Source organism: Rattus rattus, chromosome 6, assembly GCF_011064425.1.
Source record: "Rattus rattus isolate New Zealand chromosome 6, Rrattus_CSIRO_v1, whole genome shotgun sequence".
In the NCBI taxonomy this organism is placed as follows: Eukaryota; Metazoa; Chordata; class Mammalia; order Rodentia; family Muridae; genus Rattus; species Rattus rattus.
Window position 1 is genome coordinate 123,596,530 of NC_046159.1, and position 19,147 is coordinate 123,615,676.

The following is a 19,147-nucleotide window of genomic DNA, read 5'->3' on the forward strand; positions in this document are numbered from 1 at the left end:
ACAGGGACATGAAGACAGGCATGGTGCTGGAAATGGAGCTGAGAACTGCATTCTGATCTGCAAGCAAAAGCTTAGAGACTTGGTCTGGCATGGGCTTTTGAAACCCCAAAGCCCTCCTCCAGTGGCACACTTCCTCCAACAAGGCCACGCCTCCTAATCCTTTTAATCCTATCAAAGACTGCCACTCCTTGGTGGCTAAGCTTTCAAATATAGGAGCCTATCCTGTCTTACTCAAACCGCCACAGACAGGACAAGACAAGAGTGTAATCAGAAGCAGTAAATAAATATATGGGATGGTGAAAAAAATGCTCAATTAATTAAGAGTCAAACGTAAACTTAAGAATTAGTGAGAAAGCAACTGTATGAACTAGTTTGAGATCTGAGATCGTGAGAGCCAGTGTCCTGCAGTGACGTGAGTTAAATCAAATATGCGTTCATATCAGTTTTCTGATTTCAGAAACAGAAACTCGTCCTGTTCACACAGCATCTGGAAACACTTTATCTGGTTTAAAATGAATAATGTTTAAAAGTTAAATAAAATGAAGGGAAGTGGTTAAGCAGTAACACCGTGACGAGTCGGTATTAAGTGCCTTATAAGATGCAAATAGTGTTAAAATATATGTGCATATTTAATGCCCAGGCTGCAGTCATCAAGCATTCCATAAAGTTTCATTTAATTTAACAAATGATAATAAGGTATTTATAAATGGAATTTTAATAGAAGAGTAAACACCACTAAAAATACCTACAGTAACTCACATTACAGTAAATCTCTTTATCCTTCTTATATCCTATAAATAATCTGTTTACTACTGAAATCTTATGCTACATACCAGAGACTAAGTGAGAGAAAACCGCTTTTAACTTCATAACATTAAATGAGGCTTCTTGCAGAGCGGAGGATCGCTCGTTTCTGAGACTTTCGCTTATTGCAACAAGCATTATGGGCAGCTATAAGGTTTCTAAAGAGTTTTCTAACTTGTGCATGCATTTGAACACTATCATTAAGCAAATCAAGGTGTGTACTTATATATGCATATATTTTGAAACAACCGATTCCAATACTTTTTTAGCAGATAAGCTTTTTAAGTGCATTTGTAAAATTACGGAGAGCATAAATTGACTGCAGGTCTTGTTAAAGTGCAACGTACAATTCATCAGACCCGTGGGGTGAGCCACAAGTCTGCATTTCTACCAACTTCCAGGTTTAGGACGGTTTCGTGAGCAGACTTTGTAAGAAAGTCTCTGGGATAAAGGTTTCCTGATTTGACTAATCCTGAATCAAGGAACCTCAGGCAGGTAGAAGTAATACAGAGTTTATGAGCTACTCACTAAATAATAAATTAAATCTTGAGGTAAGGCATAGAAACACATAGCCTTGATAGCTATAAAGTTTGGGAAAGACATATCTAAAGACAAAGTTAACAAAATTCTATTATCTTTAAATGCACCATTATTCTGAAAAACAAAACAAAACAAAAGTTACTACATATTTGAGAAAAATTTCTGATCCATAAGACAGAACTCTACCATTAAATGTTTCAGAAAACAATGTTTTTTGTGGGTGACTATTGTTTACTATTGTAATTTCCCTCAAAAGTTCACTTCCCTCCTAAATGAGATCACTATACATTATAATAGGGAACAGAAAAGAAGATTTCCATAGCAGCTGAATAAAAGATTCTCATTAAGAATACCTACTAAGTGCTGGGCACTGATCTAGAAAACTCAATATCCATTTCTTGATATGTATCCTTGGAAAATGAGATATTAATCCCTATGTAATCTAAATACATCAAAGCAAACAGGAGAAGGTGGAGAGGTTTCAACTAAAATGTAACAGGAGCTCTATGAATTACACCATTGCAAACAGAGAGAAAGTGGGCCAAGGCACAGAAGTTGAATAACAAGTAGACTGATTTAGGGCAGGGTTAGGATTCAATTATTTTTGTAAGTTGGTTAAAAATAGTAACTAACAAGACACTTGGAAGAAGCAGGGGATTTTAGACAAATAGCAAAGACACAGGAATACTACATTAGTGCTTCAACTTACAAGGGAGGGGCATGTGAAGAAGAGTAAAATGTTACTTTAAGAAAGATGATGAAGCATCCACACTTTGGTCATCCTTCTTCTTGAGCTTCTTGCAAACCCCTTATAAGAAGAACAATACCAACCAACCAGAGCTCCCAGGGACTAAACCACTACCCAAAGACTACGCATAGACAGACCCATGGCTCCAGCTGCAGTGGATGACTTTGTTGGGCGCCAATGGGACGAGAAGCCTTTGGTCCTGCCAAGACTGGATCCCCCAGTGTAGGGGAGTGTTGAAGGGGGGTGGATGGGGAAGGGAACACCCTTATAGAAGGGGAGAGGGATGTGATATGAGGCTTATGGCTGGGAAACCGGGAAAGGGAATAACATTTGAAATTTAAATAAAAAATTTCCAATAAAAAAAGATGATGAAATATAAACTGATAGGGAAGGCATAGGCAGCATAGACTAGAGTCTATTATTTTAAACAATCAAATTATTGAAATCATGAATTGGAGCACTGCCTAGTAGTTGTCAAATCCTTTCCGTGTTCTGCTTGAAGAGGGTGGGACTTAAACCTCATGACTTATAGAAGGTAGAAGACACAAGCGAAGCAGAATACAGATGCACAAATATTGTTCCAATTTTTTTTCCCAGGAACGGATTTAAAAAATAAAACAACTTAATTTGATGTATTTTTGGTAACGTTAATGAATGTAACTCAGTTCTTCTAAGCTCAGATGTTTGCATTGAAAGGTGAAAAAGAGCCCCCTCAAAACAAACAAACAAACAAACAACAAAAATAAAACAAGTCAGAAGGCATCACAGACAATATGATATTAAAGAAGCACTTTGGGTTTGAACATCTGAATTTTATCTTGGCTTAGTCATTTACTGACCTGTGACAGCAGGCCGATAGACTTGCTACACAGGCCTGATGTTTTCTTAATAGGAAAACAAAACAGATTTTAATGGGTATAGATGCTCAGTGGCCACAGTCAGCTTCTCCTCAGCAGGAACTGACGCCACAGCAAAGACAGTGTTTTTGCCTCTTGAGCTTCTTTGACCAAAACCTTAGTGACTCAGTCTGGGGGACCTCGGCACATCCTGCGGTGATTGAGGGAATGGATTTTAGCTAAGAGGTTAAAATGAGTTACTCTAAGTAAAGATGATCAAGGAACTATCTGTTCCTAAGAGATCTATTTGGGCACTTAAACTCCCAAATACTAGTCACCAAGTCTTGAAATCGCAACATTTTAGGTCCACTTTGTAAGGAATTATCTGCAACGAACAGGCCAGGAGTGCTCCGAGAAGAACATTTTGTTGTTATCAGCCGTCACTTTAACAGTAAAGATATTCTTCAGGCTGTTTGTTGGGAAAGGAAGATGTCTGAGGACTTACTAAACAGAAGATCAGGAATCGGGGTTGGACACTGTGCGAAGGAAACGTGGGTGAGGGAAGAAGAAGGGAAAATAAAAACCATTAAAAAAAAAATGTTCAACTCCGCATGGCGAGATAAAGGCCATGTTTGTGTCTTTTGTTATTTGTTTTTGTCATCCTTGTCCTTTGTTCATGTTTCATGAAAAGACAGAAGAGAAGGCTTTCGGCTCACGTTGTCAACATTTCTTCTGTTTGCATTACAGACTGTGTAGCAAGGAGACAGATTTAAGCAGTTAAATACACCTATGAGGGCAGTATCCTGGGTTAAATTCTTAGGTTGCTTTCAGAATTCAAACTGACAACACAGTGGAAAAGAGACTATCATAATATTTCTGCATACATTTTACTCCTGTACAATTTCTGTTTTCATTAAAGGGTTTTCACAGAACAGCAAAAATTTCATTTTATTAATTACCAAAAATTAACCAATTACTTCAGAATTTCAATCTTCATGTATTTAAATGTTTCATGGAGTAATTAATGTTCTTTGGATTCGTACTAATCCACCTCGACTGTCGGAGGGGAAGGGAAGGAAGTTCGCATGTGATGAGCTATTAGAGTCATTTATGAGAACATAGCTTCTAAGCTTTAACTCTACGAGTAGTCATTCTCTCAGCTAATAATAGCATCAGGTCTAGCAAGTATGACGTGACAGGAGAAAGCTGTCACAGCTAGAACAGCCTCATCACTGTGTTAATACCTTTCCCCTCCTTTCTGCGGTCTGTCACAGTTAAGAATTCCTAAAAATTGATACGGAGTTCCACGACAAATTTTCAGCCACTGGGAGGAAAACACCACAGTAGTCGGAAGTACACACAGAATTAACAAATGATATAATATAGGTAGCCTATAACAGCGAGCCTCCTCCTCCCATTTCTAGCAAGTGGGAATGAGGGTTGGGTTCTATTGATTTTAAAATGATCTTCACCTATAAATGTTGCATGCCATCACCCTCTAGTTTTCTGCCTCCCCCATCTGTGTGTGTGTGTGTGTGTGTGTGTGTGTGTGTGTGTGTGTGTGTGCGCGCGCACTCTGTGAGAATGTATGAATATGGGCATGTGCATGCCAAGATCGTCATGCAGAAGTCAGAGGACATCCCTGTGTAACAGTCTTCAACTTTCATATTGTGTGACACTGTTTTTTGTTTTGCCTGTGGCCAGCAAGCTTCAGGGAATTCTCTTGTCTCTGCCTCCCATCTCACTGTAGCCATGTTGGGATTATAGATCGTGTCTGGCATTAGGTTTTTGGGAATCTGAACACAGGTTCTCACACTTTCGGGCCTAAGGCTTTGAGCTATCTCCCCACTCACCTTTTGCTCTTAATCTCTTCCCTTTGGTAATACCCCTCCTCTCAGACCTTCCTCACTTCCCCTTTCTGCTCAAGCCATAACCTTATCTTTTTTCCTTGTACAACAAATTTTGAGACTAGTGTATACTCTTAATCCTTTCTACACATCCCTTTCCACTCCCCACTCCAGTCACTGTAATGTCTGGTTAAAACACTCTAGTCAAACCTGACTTACTTTCTCTCCCATCCCAAAATTGTAACGATCAACTTCATTCCATAATAATGCAGACTGCTTTCGGGTTTTGTTGTTGTTGTGTTTGTTTGTTTGTTTGTTTTTCGTTTTCAATTTCTTCTGGTTAGAGATCTGGGACTGCTAAAGAGGTGGAACACAGATGAACTTTAGGGGAGTGGGGTCTTCCATAAGATGTTACAAAGGTAGACACATGTAATTCATTCTCAAAAGCCAAATAATGCACAACATTAAGGGTGAGCCCGTGTAAACGAAGGGACTGCTGTGAGAAGGAAGTATCATTGCTCCTCATCATTACTAACAAGTCTGGTGAGCATGTTAACAATGGAGTCTGAGAGGACAAAAACATCCAAATTCCTGCTCCTTCTTTTCAGAAATTTAGATTTGGCTGTGAATCTAAAATAATTAAGAGAGAAAGAGAGAGAGAGAGAGAGAGAGAGAGAGAGAGAGAGAGAGAAAGAAAGAAAGAAGTATCCACTTAAAACCAAACACTACAATTTAATTCATTATCTCTCTCTCTCTCTCTCTCTCTCCCTTGAATACTGGCTTCTACTTCTCTGTATAGTATATTGTCTTGGCTGGTTTGGTAATTATGATGTAGCCTGGGTTGGTTATGAACTTTCAGAAATCTACCTTTATGGTGGGATAACAGCCATGCACCAATATACTTGGCCTAGATTCAAACTTTTTACCACTCTTATCTTTCCCAAGGTCTTGTCTCATGGTTTCTCTGTGCCATCTGCCTTTCTACATTCCTGTAAAATTGCATGACTCTAATCTCTTATATACAACATGATTTTTAACACTGCATTTTCCCAGCTCAGCTCAGTTGGCTGAGTAGAAATATTCCCCTTCTAAATAAAACCTACCAATTCAAGACTCCTACTGCCTACCATCAAACCTACTATTCTTTCTGAGTGCTAGATCTCATTAGTCTACAATCAGCCAAATACAAGGTACACATTTCCAATGATCTCAATTTCCTCTATTTCTCTATTGTTCAAAACCACTTGAAATCACCTTATTGCATTCTTTTGTAAGTGTACCTTATTTTCTCACCATGCCCTTCTTCGTGGAAATATTGTTGTTGACCTTTTAGATGGTTATTTTTCTTGTTTGACAATATCCTTTACCTTGGACAGACAGACTCTAAATATTTTCTTTTTTCACAATAAAATCTTCACATTTTCCCCAAGGACACCTTTAAACAGGATTGCTTGGTTATGGTATATCCATTTCTTTATTCAAAAGTTTAGAGAAACTTTTAATTCAATTTTTAAACAAGCATCCAAAATTTCAAATTTTGTTACCATGTTCTCAATGACTTCCCTTGTGTGCGTTACTTTTTGAAAAAGACTTCCTCATAAACCATCTCTGATCAAATTATTTCTCATCAAACAATAAAATGGTGAAATTTCTCTTACAGCTTTAGAGATTTCCAAATCCAAAATACTGTTTTACATCTTCATGGTAAAAATTTATCATATGAAGGTGATGATTATTATTATTTCATTGAGAAGTTTGCTTGGATTTTCAAGATATACATATTTGACAAACGTGAGTAAAGTGGAAGTAAGATTACCTCCCAAAGTAAGTATGGACACATAATATCAAAATAGGGATAATTACTGTTAGTGAAAATGGGGTCATGTGAGATAGTAACTGAGTGGGACCTTTATAATGTGCATAGGCTAATAAGTAGGATAAACAAAGAAGTAAGCAACAGATGGAACAAGGAATATGGATTGAGGAGATAGAAATATATCTTCTGCATCCAATGTTTGTGAAATAAGAATAGACAGTATTGGGAAATAAAGATGATATCAATTGTTGCTGTCTAGGAGACTGCATATGATTACAAGTTATTAAAACTTCATGCAAAGAGCACCCATCAGCCATGAAAAACTGTACAGAGAAAGATCAATAGGAACGATCACTGACCCTACAGCGGGACCAATAACAAAACAGTATTAGTAAATTAGCAATGGTGGAACTGTGCACTCTAGACATTTAGCAGGGCTTATTGAGAGCCATAGATGCTCAACAAAGTTCTAATGTCTGTGGTCACTACCATAGTAACACACGGTCAATTTACAAGTGTTATAAATATATTTTATAGGATGAAGGCTACATATTATGAATGTGAGTGTTTCATTTGCTCAATCTAAGTTATCTACTTTGGGATTTGCATATATAATGTCATATATTTTAATGTTCAACAAATAATTGTTTTATTAGGATTATTTAGTATTTCAAGAGCAAGACATCATGATAGAATCACTAACCACTTATCTTTAGTATATAAAACATCAAGTTTATGTGACAGATAGTAAAAAACAACCTGTAAAGCCATAGAAGTTCTGAGTATTTGCTCTATCCATAAGCAACGGAACACTCTTGAATATGTATTCTACGTAAAGGAGATATGATTGTGGTCATCATGAGGTCTATTCTTCTAGTTATTAGAAATCACACTTGGAATTATTTTGTATGTGTTTTAGAATAAGGCTTTTTTGTCTAGCTAAAATTCTTTTTTCCCTTTTATTGAAAATATGTTCTTTTCTCACATAATTTTTGCCATTTATGGGTACCCCTGTCTACCCCAACTATTTCCTTCCCACCTCTCCCCATATGGATTTTTATGTCAAGTAATCAATACACTAGTAATTTATAATCCATTCTAAATCGTTTCTGTGGGTATCATGAAAATATCCTTCAATTTACTTTTCTAAAACCTCACTCTATAAACTGTTGTCATTGTGTGGATCTTATTAAGACCTTAGAAATATTTTCAAAATAAATCACTAGTAGTCAAGTAAGATGTATGGTAATTTCAAAGTGATCAAAATCTATCTCTCTCTAAAATTTTGTCTTAGTTAAATATATTTAGTAACATGGGAGGAATAAATTTAGTTCCTTATGTGATAGAGAGCATCAAACTAGATACAACTTGAAAGAATCAATGCATCTGGCCTATTCTTCAGGAATAAAAAGACTGATCACTCTCCAATAATCCCTTATTAAATCCAATGAATAACAGTGAGTGATTAAGGAAATCTTTTTGATTTGTTAATATTGTTTTTCAAAAAGATAAAAAAGTAATAGAGGTAGATGAATCAAAATGGCACTTTTACTTACAAAATGTTTATTAGTTTAGGACAGAGTGCATGCTAGAAAGACATCCACTTCTCTATTTGTCTAATGCAGTGACAGAGAATAACTTAACCAGCACTTATATACTAGACTGTTTATAAAGTAGCTTAAGAGACACAGATCTGACAAGTAACAAGAAATTATGGAAAATAAGGTTAACATAGAAATATGTTGGTATTTAGCTTATATCCCTTTTTATTACATCTGTGCATTATATCTGTGCATCAGAATAGTATCTATATTCTATCATCTAGCTATCCTCTATCTATCTATCTATCTATCTATCTATCTATCTATCTATCTATCTATCTATCTATCTATCTACCTATCTATCTATCTATCTATCCATCCATCCAATCGACCTATATGCTGTTGAAGAATATCAAATTTCTAAACCTTTTGTCATGTTTATCCAAATTTGATGCACTTTCCTTCCACAATCACAAAACATGTAAATTTTGACTCTTTTTATTTAACAAGATGGACAATTGTTTACTGAATACCTCCCCTTTGCTGAAACTTTTTATGTGGTAATTCTTTAATTATTATTGAAAACTGTCAGATTTTTGCATAGCCTAAATACTTATCCATTAGGTTCTAAAGGAAAATTAAGGTTATTGTAATATTCTTCAGATAATAAAATTTAACTCCTTCTATATGGAGATGGCCGACATATCCAATACTCTATATTTGAAGGGAAGATGATTTCTGCCAAACACTGCCAAATATCTCACATCATCTCTCTTATGTGGGGACAAGAGAAGGTCTAGTCATTAAGAAATAGAAAGCAAGCCGGTGAGAGCATCTTGTTGCCATGTGTGAATAAAATTTTATCTTGAAATACTTAATTTGGTAAAAATCAAAATCAAGCAAAGCACTTTATTTTTTATTAGTCATACGAATTTCTTTGAACAAAATCTGCCCCCATTACTATAAAGAAGGCTAGTAATTAAAAATCTACTGTTATTTTTCTTACTAGTTACACATTAAATAATTATTGTATGACTAAATTCTGAGATTAATAACCTTTGTGAATTTCACTGGCTAAATTTTAAAATGACATATACTTTTAGGTTTGTTATTAAATCAAGTTGTGTGTGGCTTAAAACACAGCATTGAAAGTGTATGTAAAGCCTAGCTTACAAATACTTTTGAGGTAAGCATAATACTAAGTGGACTGTGCCAGTCATAAAAATTCCATGCCATAATTTGTTACCCTTTTGCATAACAACTGATTCATTTACCTAATGAAAACCACAAATGTAAAAATGTAACTTTAATAGGATAAAGAAACTGAATTGCAAATGTAGCTCATAAAAATGCATGCACATACTTTTGCATAAGTGATCATTTAGACATGTGTGTGTGTGCGCATGCGTGTGTGTGTGTGCACCATGAAGACTTATATAATGACATGAATTATTTCTGTGTTATTTGTTAATCGGCATGCTGAACTAAGATATAAAGTATACAAGGGACAGAGATGCAAATGAAAAATACATTACTTTATGTGACACTTAGAAATATTCAAGGATATTTTAGTGAGTTCTTAGAAGTTAATGTAAATTATCTTCCATATATATGTGGAATATATATATGTATATATATTATAAACAATCACTAATGGTTTCTTACAAATAACATTAAAATACAAAAGGCAGAAATGCTGTGTGTTCTAATAGGTATCATAAATTCACATTATTGCCAAGCACATATTCTAGTATGTCTATCAATTTATTTGATGAAAATATATATTTACAACCACAAAACCAGTTAGCTAAATAAATAATACTTTCATCATTCCCCGACTTCTGCCTTACTGATGTTTAAGTGAATCATCATGGGAAGTGAATTATTCATTATAAAGTTCAAAGAGGATTCTTCATTGCTAAGGCTCTGCTACTGGCCCTTCTTGGAGCCAACATCAAGAGAATCCAGGGAATCTCCATCATGGCAATAAAACAGAAGGTGAGGGGCAATCACTGAGGAGAGGTGTCAGAGAATGGACTGAGTGCAGACACTGCAACTCAGTAGTGAAAGGCACAAAGGTAATTGTTAATATCTTGAATTATACCAGGAGAGTAAAACATTCATCAAGAAACTGCACATGAACAGTGGCTGAGTTTTTTAAAAACAGGAACTTATATTCTGTTTTAGATGAAGCATCTGGAAGGTAGATTATAGCATATAAATTTGTTCACATTGTTATACAGAAAGACATTCACAAAACCTGCTGAAATGGGTATAAAATTATCTTAAAGTTTATTTCTTAGTGAATAGCTATACTGTCAAACCATCAACACAGTAAGCAGAGATCGATCTTGCTTGTAAAGCTTCATAATACATTCAATTATACTATACTTTTATACTGGTGCAGAGTTAAGTCATAGTTTCAAAAAAAGGACAGTCATATGGTGGATCCATTTCAGCTTCTTGAGAATTCTCCACAGTGGCTTTTGTAATGACTACCAACTTAGAATCTCGCCAACAGTAAATGGAGAAGTAAAAGCATTTAATGAAGAAGGAGGCCCTGATTTTGAAATAGACCAAGGAGATATAGAAGGTTCAGGAGGAAAAGGAAGGGGGAGATAAAACACAGAAATTAAAAGAATAAAATTATATATATATATATATATATATATATATATATATATATATATATATATGGGTTGTTCTAGAAAAATACTTTGTAATATTTCCCCTGGTTATGTCACACATAAAACTAAGTGCAGACTACTTAAAAATATTCTACAATCTTTCAGTTACCTGACACAATTATCACATACTAAGGAACAAAATGTTCGGAATAATCTAGCCTTGACACCGTAGTTCCTAACATTGTGCTATCCTCATGCGCTAAAGCTGGATGCAAACAATTGAGAGGGTGACAGTGACAGCGGGTTCCAGAGAATGGATTATTTGAACTTCAGAAAGAGAAGGATTCTCTTTTAAAAAATAAATCATAATTTTCATCAAAATGCATCATTCAAGAGGCAATCACAGCTCAGTAAAGAGCCGGAGGGGGGTCAATAGCAAATTCAGTCCATGTAGCGTAGTACGAATGGGAAATAGCCCTACCAAGTCACTGCTGGCCAAATTTCATCTTTAGTTTATAGACGCAGTATATTTTGTTCATCAAAAGTTCCATTTGATCCAGTGCTGAAGGCTTTAGACACAAGAACCCAAAGCGAGGGTCCTAAGCATTCAGCATAATTGCCTTAGCAGGGAGAGTTAACAGGCAGGGCCCTATGTAAAACAGTATTCATTGAGGTGTAAAAACCTGTGGGCAAGACTAACAATGAGCTTTTGCAGGTAGGTGCTAATGAGGTCATTCGGGCAGATGAGGTTTCAACAGGACATCTTTATAGGTGAGTGAACTTGGCTTACTACATTGTGCTAGAGAAGTGAAAATTCAGTATTTCCCTGGTAAGACAATTGAAAGCCTGTTAAATAGAGGAGGAATGTTTGTTAAAGAGAAAAATACATCCGTTTTAGAAATAAATTTAAGGAAAGAGAATTAAAATATGTGAAGACTTTTTTCAAAATAAATCAAAAATATAACAAGTGAAGAAAAAACGGATTGTGAAAGGCAAGCATCAGTAATGTCTTTTTTTTCTCCATCTTTATTAAATTGGGCATTTCTTATTTACATTTCAATTGTTATTACCTTTCCGGGTTTCCAGGCAAACATCCCCCTAAGCCCTCCCCCTCCATTTCTATATGGTTGTTCCCTTCCCCATCTTCCTCCCATTACCACCCTCCCCCCAACAATCTCGTTCATTGGGGGGTTCAGTCTTGGCAGGACCAAGGGCTTCCCCTTCCACTGGTGTCCTTACTAGGCTATTCATTGCTACCTATGCAATTGGAGCTCAGGGTCAGTCCATGTATAGTTTTGGAAGTGCATGCTGACAGGAGCCTGATATAGCTCCTCAGAGTCTCCTCAGAGGCTCAGCCAGAGCATGACAAATACAGAGGTGAATGCTAGCAGCAAACCATTGAACTGAGAATGGGGTCCCCATTGGAGGAGTTAGAGAAAGGACTGAAGGAGCTGAAGGGGCTTACAAGCCCATAAGAACAACAATCCAACCAACCAGGGCTCCCAGGGACTAAACCACCATCCAAAGAGTACATACACATGGACAGACCCATGGTTCCTGCTGCATATGTAGCAGAGGATGGCCTGGTTGGGCACCAATGGGAGGAGAAGCTCTTGGTCCTGCCAAAGCTGGACCTCCTCCCCCAAGTGTAGGGGAATGTCAGGGCGGGGAAGTGAGGTGGGAAGGTGGGGATGGTTGAGGAGGGGAACACCTTTATAGAAGAAGAGGGAGGGGGAGGGAATAGAGGGCTTATAGATGGGAAACCGAGAAAGGGAATAACATTTGAAATGTAAATAAAAAATATCTAATAAAAAAGTTATCCACAAAAAATGTATTTTTATTACATTTTTGACATAAATCCCATAAAATTAATAAATGTAAGAATGGGATATGGTAGAGAGCTCATCTGTGTTTAATAGCAGCACAGACCTGATAGAGATGCCAGTCACATGAGGAGCGAATGACTGTGCTGGCTTTCAAAAGCCCTTTCATCCTTCTATGAGTTTCCTACTTTCAGCCCACTAAGAACCCTATCCTAATCCACAAGATGGATATGAAACAATTATTTTTAATAATTTTAAGAATTATTACATTTTAATAATTATTAAAATAATTATTAATATTTAATAATTAATTTAATAATTTTTAAATAAAAACATTAAAACTTAAGTTCTAAAATTAATTTTTAAAAAAGAGTCAGACCCATTAGACAAGGATAGTAAGTAGCATTTGTTTCAAGCTTTTTCGTTACTTCTAATTGCATTATACCGCCATTTTTGATTGGAGAAAGTACGTATCAAGTAATCAATTAATGAAAATGAGCATGTCCTTTATCCTTCAGTAATGCCGCTCGCTCTTGGTTTACAAAGTCAAGAAGCAGCCTGCTGTGATTTTACCTAGTGGCTAGTGTTAACTACTAAGTTTGTAGCACTATAGTTGTGGGGACCCCATGCTCTGCCATGTTCCCATACACCCTTTCCAAGCAGTCACCACGAACGCATATGACACAGCTTTTGCCTGAGAGACCCAAACTCTTATTCAGTCAGGAACTCAAGGTGACCAAAGACGAGATGACAAAACTTAGCAAAGTCTAGTACACTGATAATCACAAACTGGAGCTACATACTCAGTCTTGCTCTTGGGCGATACTATGTGTAACTTTGGTTTTTTTAAAGACTTTATTTTAATTATGGGGGGCATCCAAGTGCAGATGCTGATGGATCCCTTGAATCTGGATTTACAAGAGGTTGTAAGCTAGTGGACATAGGTGCTCGGAACCAAGGATGACCAGCAGAGAATATCACAGGGTCTTCCGTAAGACCGGTATGTGCTCTTAGTCACCACATTATCTCTATAGCCACAGTCATGTGCTATTTTCATTCTGAGAATATAAAGACTTAATTCCAAAGATTTATCTTCAGTAGATTAGAGAAGATGAAGCTTTAAAAATAAGTGATAAATACTATTGTAAGGAAAGCTAGTTCACTCTGAACCGTAATGAAAACTTCTCTTAAAAAATAATCATGGTTACTAATATGAACACTGTTCCATTTTCTAAATTGTATTTTCTTTTAAATTTATTACACCCCCTCTCTCCCTCTCCCCCCTCCTCTGCCTGTGTGTGTGTGGTATCAGTGAGTGCAGGTGGAGATCAGAAGACAGTATGTGGGAACCTTTTCTCTTCTCCTCCCACATGGGACCTAGGGATATCTTTGCAATGTGAATCATCTTGCCAGACATTCAGATCCTGTGTGTGTGTGTGTGTGTGTGTGTGTGTGTGTGTGTGTGTGTGTTGTTGTTGTTGTTGTTGTTGTTGTTGTTGTTTTGCTTTGAGATAAAATTTTGGTTGACTGTTTCATTTCAAGCTAAGGATGTAATTCTAACGAAGTTTATATTAAATGCATCCATCTTTTAAAGTGTGAAGGCAACAGTCATACATTCTTCATATTTTAGACATCCACATAAATTTACACACAGCAGTTCAACACATGTAGCCACCATTTTAATTTCCCCCCAAACTATTATCAAAAGAGAGAAATACTTTAGGGTTAAAGTGAATACAACCATAAAGGTTGTCACAGAAGTTAAATACAAATCATCACTAATGCTCTATATTTTGTTTTCATGAGGCAGTACGCTATTGTCATTTCTCCTTCTGGGTTTGTTTGTGGAAAGAAGTAAGTATTACAAACTGTTTGATAAACAATAATGATTCACAATAACTAGACACTACATTTAAAAATGTCTCTAACACATCAAATTATAACTATCAAATTATGTACTTCTTGCTAGAAAGGAAGTACACTGATTATTTCTTCACGTTTTAATTGAGTTGAATTCTAACAATTTTGAGTTAGAAATAGTATACATAGGATAGTAGAAATAGATTTTGAGTGAGAAAATTTTGGAAGGCTCTGTCTTGCTGAGACTAAAGAGACCCATCCATCCATCAGGATGCAAGGTAAAAATCTTTAATATTAAAATCTTTCATTCCACTTTTAAAGATTCTGAAGAAACCCAGAGAAATCCATACTAAACAGCAGCGTTGAAGCAGCTCTGTATAAAGTCCTCGACTATGCACTTCAACTTTACCATTCAATTTTTAGGCAACCTTGTATAAATAATGAGTCACAAAATCAAACTTCATTGAATTCTAGAGTCTAAAGACAGCAGACAAGTCCCTCTCCACTTGTTTGTACGGTATCTTTAGGAACAGGAAGCAGCAACTTCTCGCTTAAAGATATACTCATCCTGTCTACAATCTCCATTGCTTATTTCACTATCTCAGCAAGCTATTGCTAAACTTTCAAGAATGTGTAGGTGCTGACGACTCACACAGTTCCAGTGGACTTTAATGTCACCAACTTAGAGAAACCATGAGCTGTAAAGCTTATGATCCAAGACTGAAGTGGAAACACCAGGGAAAACAGAAAGCCCGTATTCTTGTACCTGTTTCTTGACATGTGTTTAATGATTGGTGCCAATGGAAGAGTTTGGCTATAAGAAGTCTCAGGAATTCTGTGTGGTGGGATTGTGTCCATGGCTTCGCACTTAGCTTCTGGATTTCTAATTGCCCAGTAAACTTACTGCAAATGTGCTGTGAGGATGCCCATCACCAGGGGAGTGGCCACAGACACATAATTTTGCTTCTGGAAGCAATTCCTAAATTAAACAAAGAGAATCAGGAGTTGGCTTCTTTTTCTTCTCAGCCTTAGGGTTTATGAAAAAAAAATTGAGTTATAAATTACACTAAAATAACCCTTCTTGATAGATTATCACAAAAAGATTATCCTAGTTTGGTCTCACAGGTGATACTCATATAGGTTTTCAAAATAGGAACAATCCGTTAGATGTGACGCTGAATATTGGAACTGTAATAAATGGACCAGTGAGGAAAAAATCCTGATTGTCTGTCTTTACACCTAAGCTGTAATTACGGTTAATGTTTGTACGTATTTTTTTTTTTAGCTATAAATACGTCAATGAGTTTTATAGAATGTGATGCTATTTGTCCTTACTTATCTCACTTCATTCTGAAATGCTAGCTGTGAATGATACTCAGTAATAATCTGGACCAAATAAGCATGGATTCCTTGCCATAAGCTACAAGGACAACAGCAATCGCTCTTCAGCTAAAGTGTCTTGGGCAAGCACTGACAGACTATTGCTATTCCCGCTCGTATACATCTAAGACTGTGGAGATCACACCATAATAACTGTTAAAACCTGTTGAATTTTCCCACTTGCATTGGAAACTACTTTATATACTCAAAAGTATAGTTTGCATTTTTATCTGTAAAAGCAAAGTGATTATTTATTGATAAATGCTATGGAATGTCATTTCTTTTTTTCTTTCTTTTTCTTTTTTTTTTTTTTCTTTTTCTTTTTTTTTTTTTTTTTGCCTAAGTAGCATCAGACATTTCAAAGATTTTGTCTGAAGGGCAAAAGGATTACACTGCATTTGAATAGACCATGTGACAACCCATCCTTAGACTTCATGTATGATATGAAAGGATGATCCCCATTCATAAAATACACAAGGGAAATTATAGTTGTACCAGGGAAGAAGAACAGCGAGGAGGGATGTGGTGAGAGTGTCAAGGGGTATTGGTCGGAGTTTGATGCATGTAAATATTACATCTTATAAATAATTCCTTTCAAATATATCTCTGAAGTTCTGCGCTCTGTTTAAGAAACGGATTGTATATGCTTTAGCTGACTATGTGTTGCTTTTTTCAAGTTAGAAGCAACATTAATTCAGACAGAAAAAAAGGCTTCCAAAATATCCCTTTCCTTCTCTTTCTTGTGAAGGAGTATGTCACCTGACGCTGGCAGATGAGAACTGGGGTGATGTTCAAGTTATATTTTACTGTCAGAATCCAACAAACACATTTTCATCTAAATTATTTTGTCAACAGCCTTGTGGTGCCCTTGCTAACCTTATTTGGCACCAGTGCATAATTAGATACACAGGGGTGTGACTCCAATTGAAGGTGTTGGCATTGTAGCACTCTGTGAAAATATTAACTATGAGGTTAACTCCAATTTTCTCTTCTTTAATTAAATGCACATGGTACTAATGAGGTAACCTACTGTTCCTTGATAGCACTAATTAGCTAAGAGGAGAGTACACTCTCACACTGCAATTTAAACCTAAAAATAAGGTTGAAATATGCTAATTGCAGGCAATTTAAAACAGTACAAGTTGAAGAACTAGTCATAATAAGAGAAAGTGACTGCTTTACAGCTAGGCAGCTGTAACTTTGGTTAAAATCAAAACAAGCCACACAATTTTTGGACCGCTATTTAACAAGGTCATAAGCATCCTTAAAAATGAGATGTTACTTCACATGATGACGATAGGCCAGACCCATACCAATAAAAACAAAATCTTCAGAAAGATGCTCTTCCTGAAGGGACTGGAAACAGATTTTGTATGAACTCTATAGACATTGTATTTAATACTGAAAATTAAGCTCCAAAATTAAGCTGTATCACCCTTTCTTCAAGAAGATACAAATTAATGAAAATATTATAATTGGAACCAAGGAAGTCAACAAAACCAGTGGAGACGATGATAGTTTGTCATCCCATTGGGTTAAGGGAAGATACAGAGAAGAGGAAGCTTTATCCTCTGAACCAAAAGAAGTGATTGGAGGATGATGTGTAATGATGAGGATACTTAAAAGCTACAGAAACATGAGCATCTGTGGCCATCATTTCTTGGATACAGGTGCTTAAGGATATGTATTTGGGAGATTTCTTCTATTGTTTTGGACTCTTGGATAAAGGTTTCCTAAAGCTTCATTAAGAGAGAATGGCCCCTATTCTTAGCTCAAGTGACCCAGAAACACAATTTCATTAAACATAAGTATAATACGAATGAACCTTTATTAACAATCCTCTTAAAATATTTTACAAATGTGACTTTAACTCTTAAACTTATAGAGAACTGTTCTGAAAAGCAAAGTCTGAAGGAACCTTCTGAATCATCAAAAACATTATGTTATGATTTGATTGATACAAAGAACATTTTAATCAATATTTGATTTGCTAAAGTCCATAGCCGGTCTTATATTGTTAACAAGCAACTCTGATAAACAAAACCACTCATACCAAGTTATTCCAGAAAATGCAAAGAGAAAGAAATCTCAACAAACTCCTAGGATTCTATCCTTAGGGACACAAGAGAGAGGTAATTCTGCTATGGGTTAAAGGTGATGTTTTTTTTTTTCTTTTGTCACTTGGCATGCAAATATATGACAACTAGGAAATCAAAAGTACTGAGCAAGCAATAAAAAATAAACTAGAAAGCAAATTCTGAGATGGACAACTGAATCTTAGGCTGAAGAAAAACTTCAGAGAGAAAAAGAAGCAAACCCATTTGAAAAGCAAAAGCTTTTAAGGAACTAACTCTCAATGAATAATTCCTAGAGTTAAAACTGTGTGAAGAGAGCATTTGCACAACCCTTAGCCAGTCATCATCCCACGCCAACAGGTTTAATAAAAGAAACTGTGCTTTGAAAAAAAAATCCACCCACTCCATTCTCACAACTGCCCTCACAATTTATACTACAGAGGGAGACAGAATGTTGGCAAGAGATGGTAATAAGCTTCTGACCAGTCAGGCTTTACCAGGCCCACGGAGTTGCAGGTTAGTAAAGAATAAGGGAGACGAATGAAATCAGACAGCCACTTAGAAAGCAGTCTCCTGGAGGCAACCTGACACAGTCCAGCAAATGCAGGGAAACCCAATGCGAGTGGATGTTTTAAGTGTTTGCATCTGTTTCAAATAAGCACCAACAGTGAGAAGGCCAGGACAATGTACTGCAAAGGGCTTTCAACATGAACTTCAGAAGAAATCTAGTCTTCAGCTAAATACGGATCATTGTTCAAAATAAGGATATTGGCTCTGGAGACAGTCTGCCGGGGTTCAGATACTGACTCAACACTTAGCCGTGCTGTGACCTTGACTAAAGCACTTAACTTTTCTTGGTCTTTTTCTTCAGAAGGTGGTAAAGAAGCACTGTTACAGAGTAGTTAAATACACAGAGTGCAAAAGTACATGGGATAACAGTAGCAACCATAAGCTTAATATTTATTAGCTATGTATTATACACACACAATATGTATGTGTATATATATATATCTCCATATTTATTAAGTTTTCTGTAGAATGGCGCTTATGTATTTTTCAGATGAAAATTAATGGTTTTCCTATATGTAATACATCATTTTTCCTATACATAATACATCATTATACATCATAAAAGCTACAAAAACACTGAAGACATTCTATCTGCCATCAAAGGAGTATGCCAGCTTTCTATCAGTAGACTTCATAATGCAAGTCAACATCTCTTCCAACTTAACTACATATATATTTTT

The 19,147-nt window shown here is 36.1% G+C and overlaps 1 protein-coding gene across 3 annotated transcripts in view; it reads right to left on the reverse strand.

Annotated features, from left to right (window-relative positions):
• The window catches only part of Foxp2 (forkhead box P2), a 465,778-nt gene that overhangs the window by 106,892 nt on the left and 339,739 nt on the right, over positions 1-19,147 (reverse strand). Inside the window, exon 4 of one of the 3 annotated variants that reach the window (XM_032906930.1) lies at positions 15,347-15,421. The exons of the other annotated variants lie outside the window; for them this stretch is intronic. Within the exon in view, the coding sequence (XP_032762821.1) occupies positions 15,347-15,421 (75 nt within the window). The remainder of the gene's footprint in view (positions 1-15,346; positions 15,422-19,147) is intronic. 3 annotated transcript variants of the gene reach the window in all.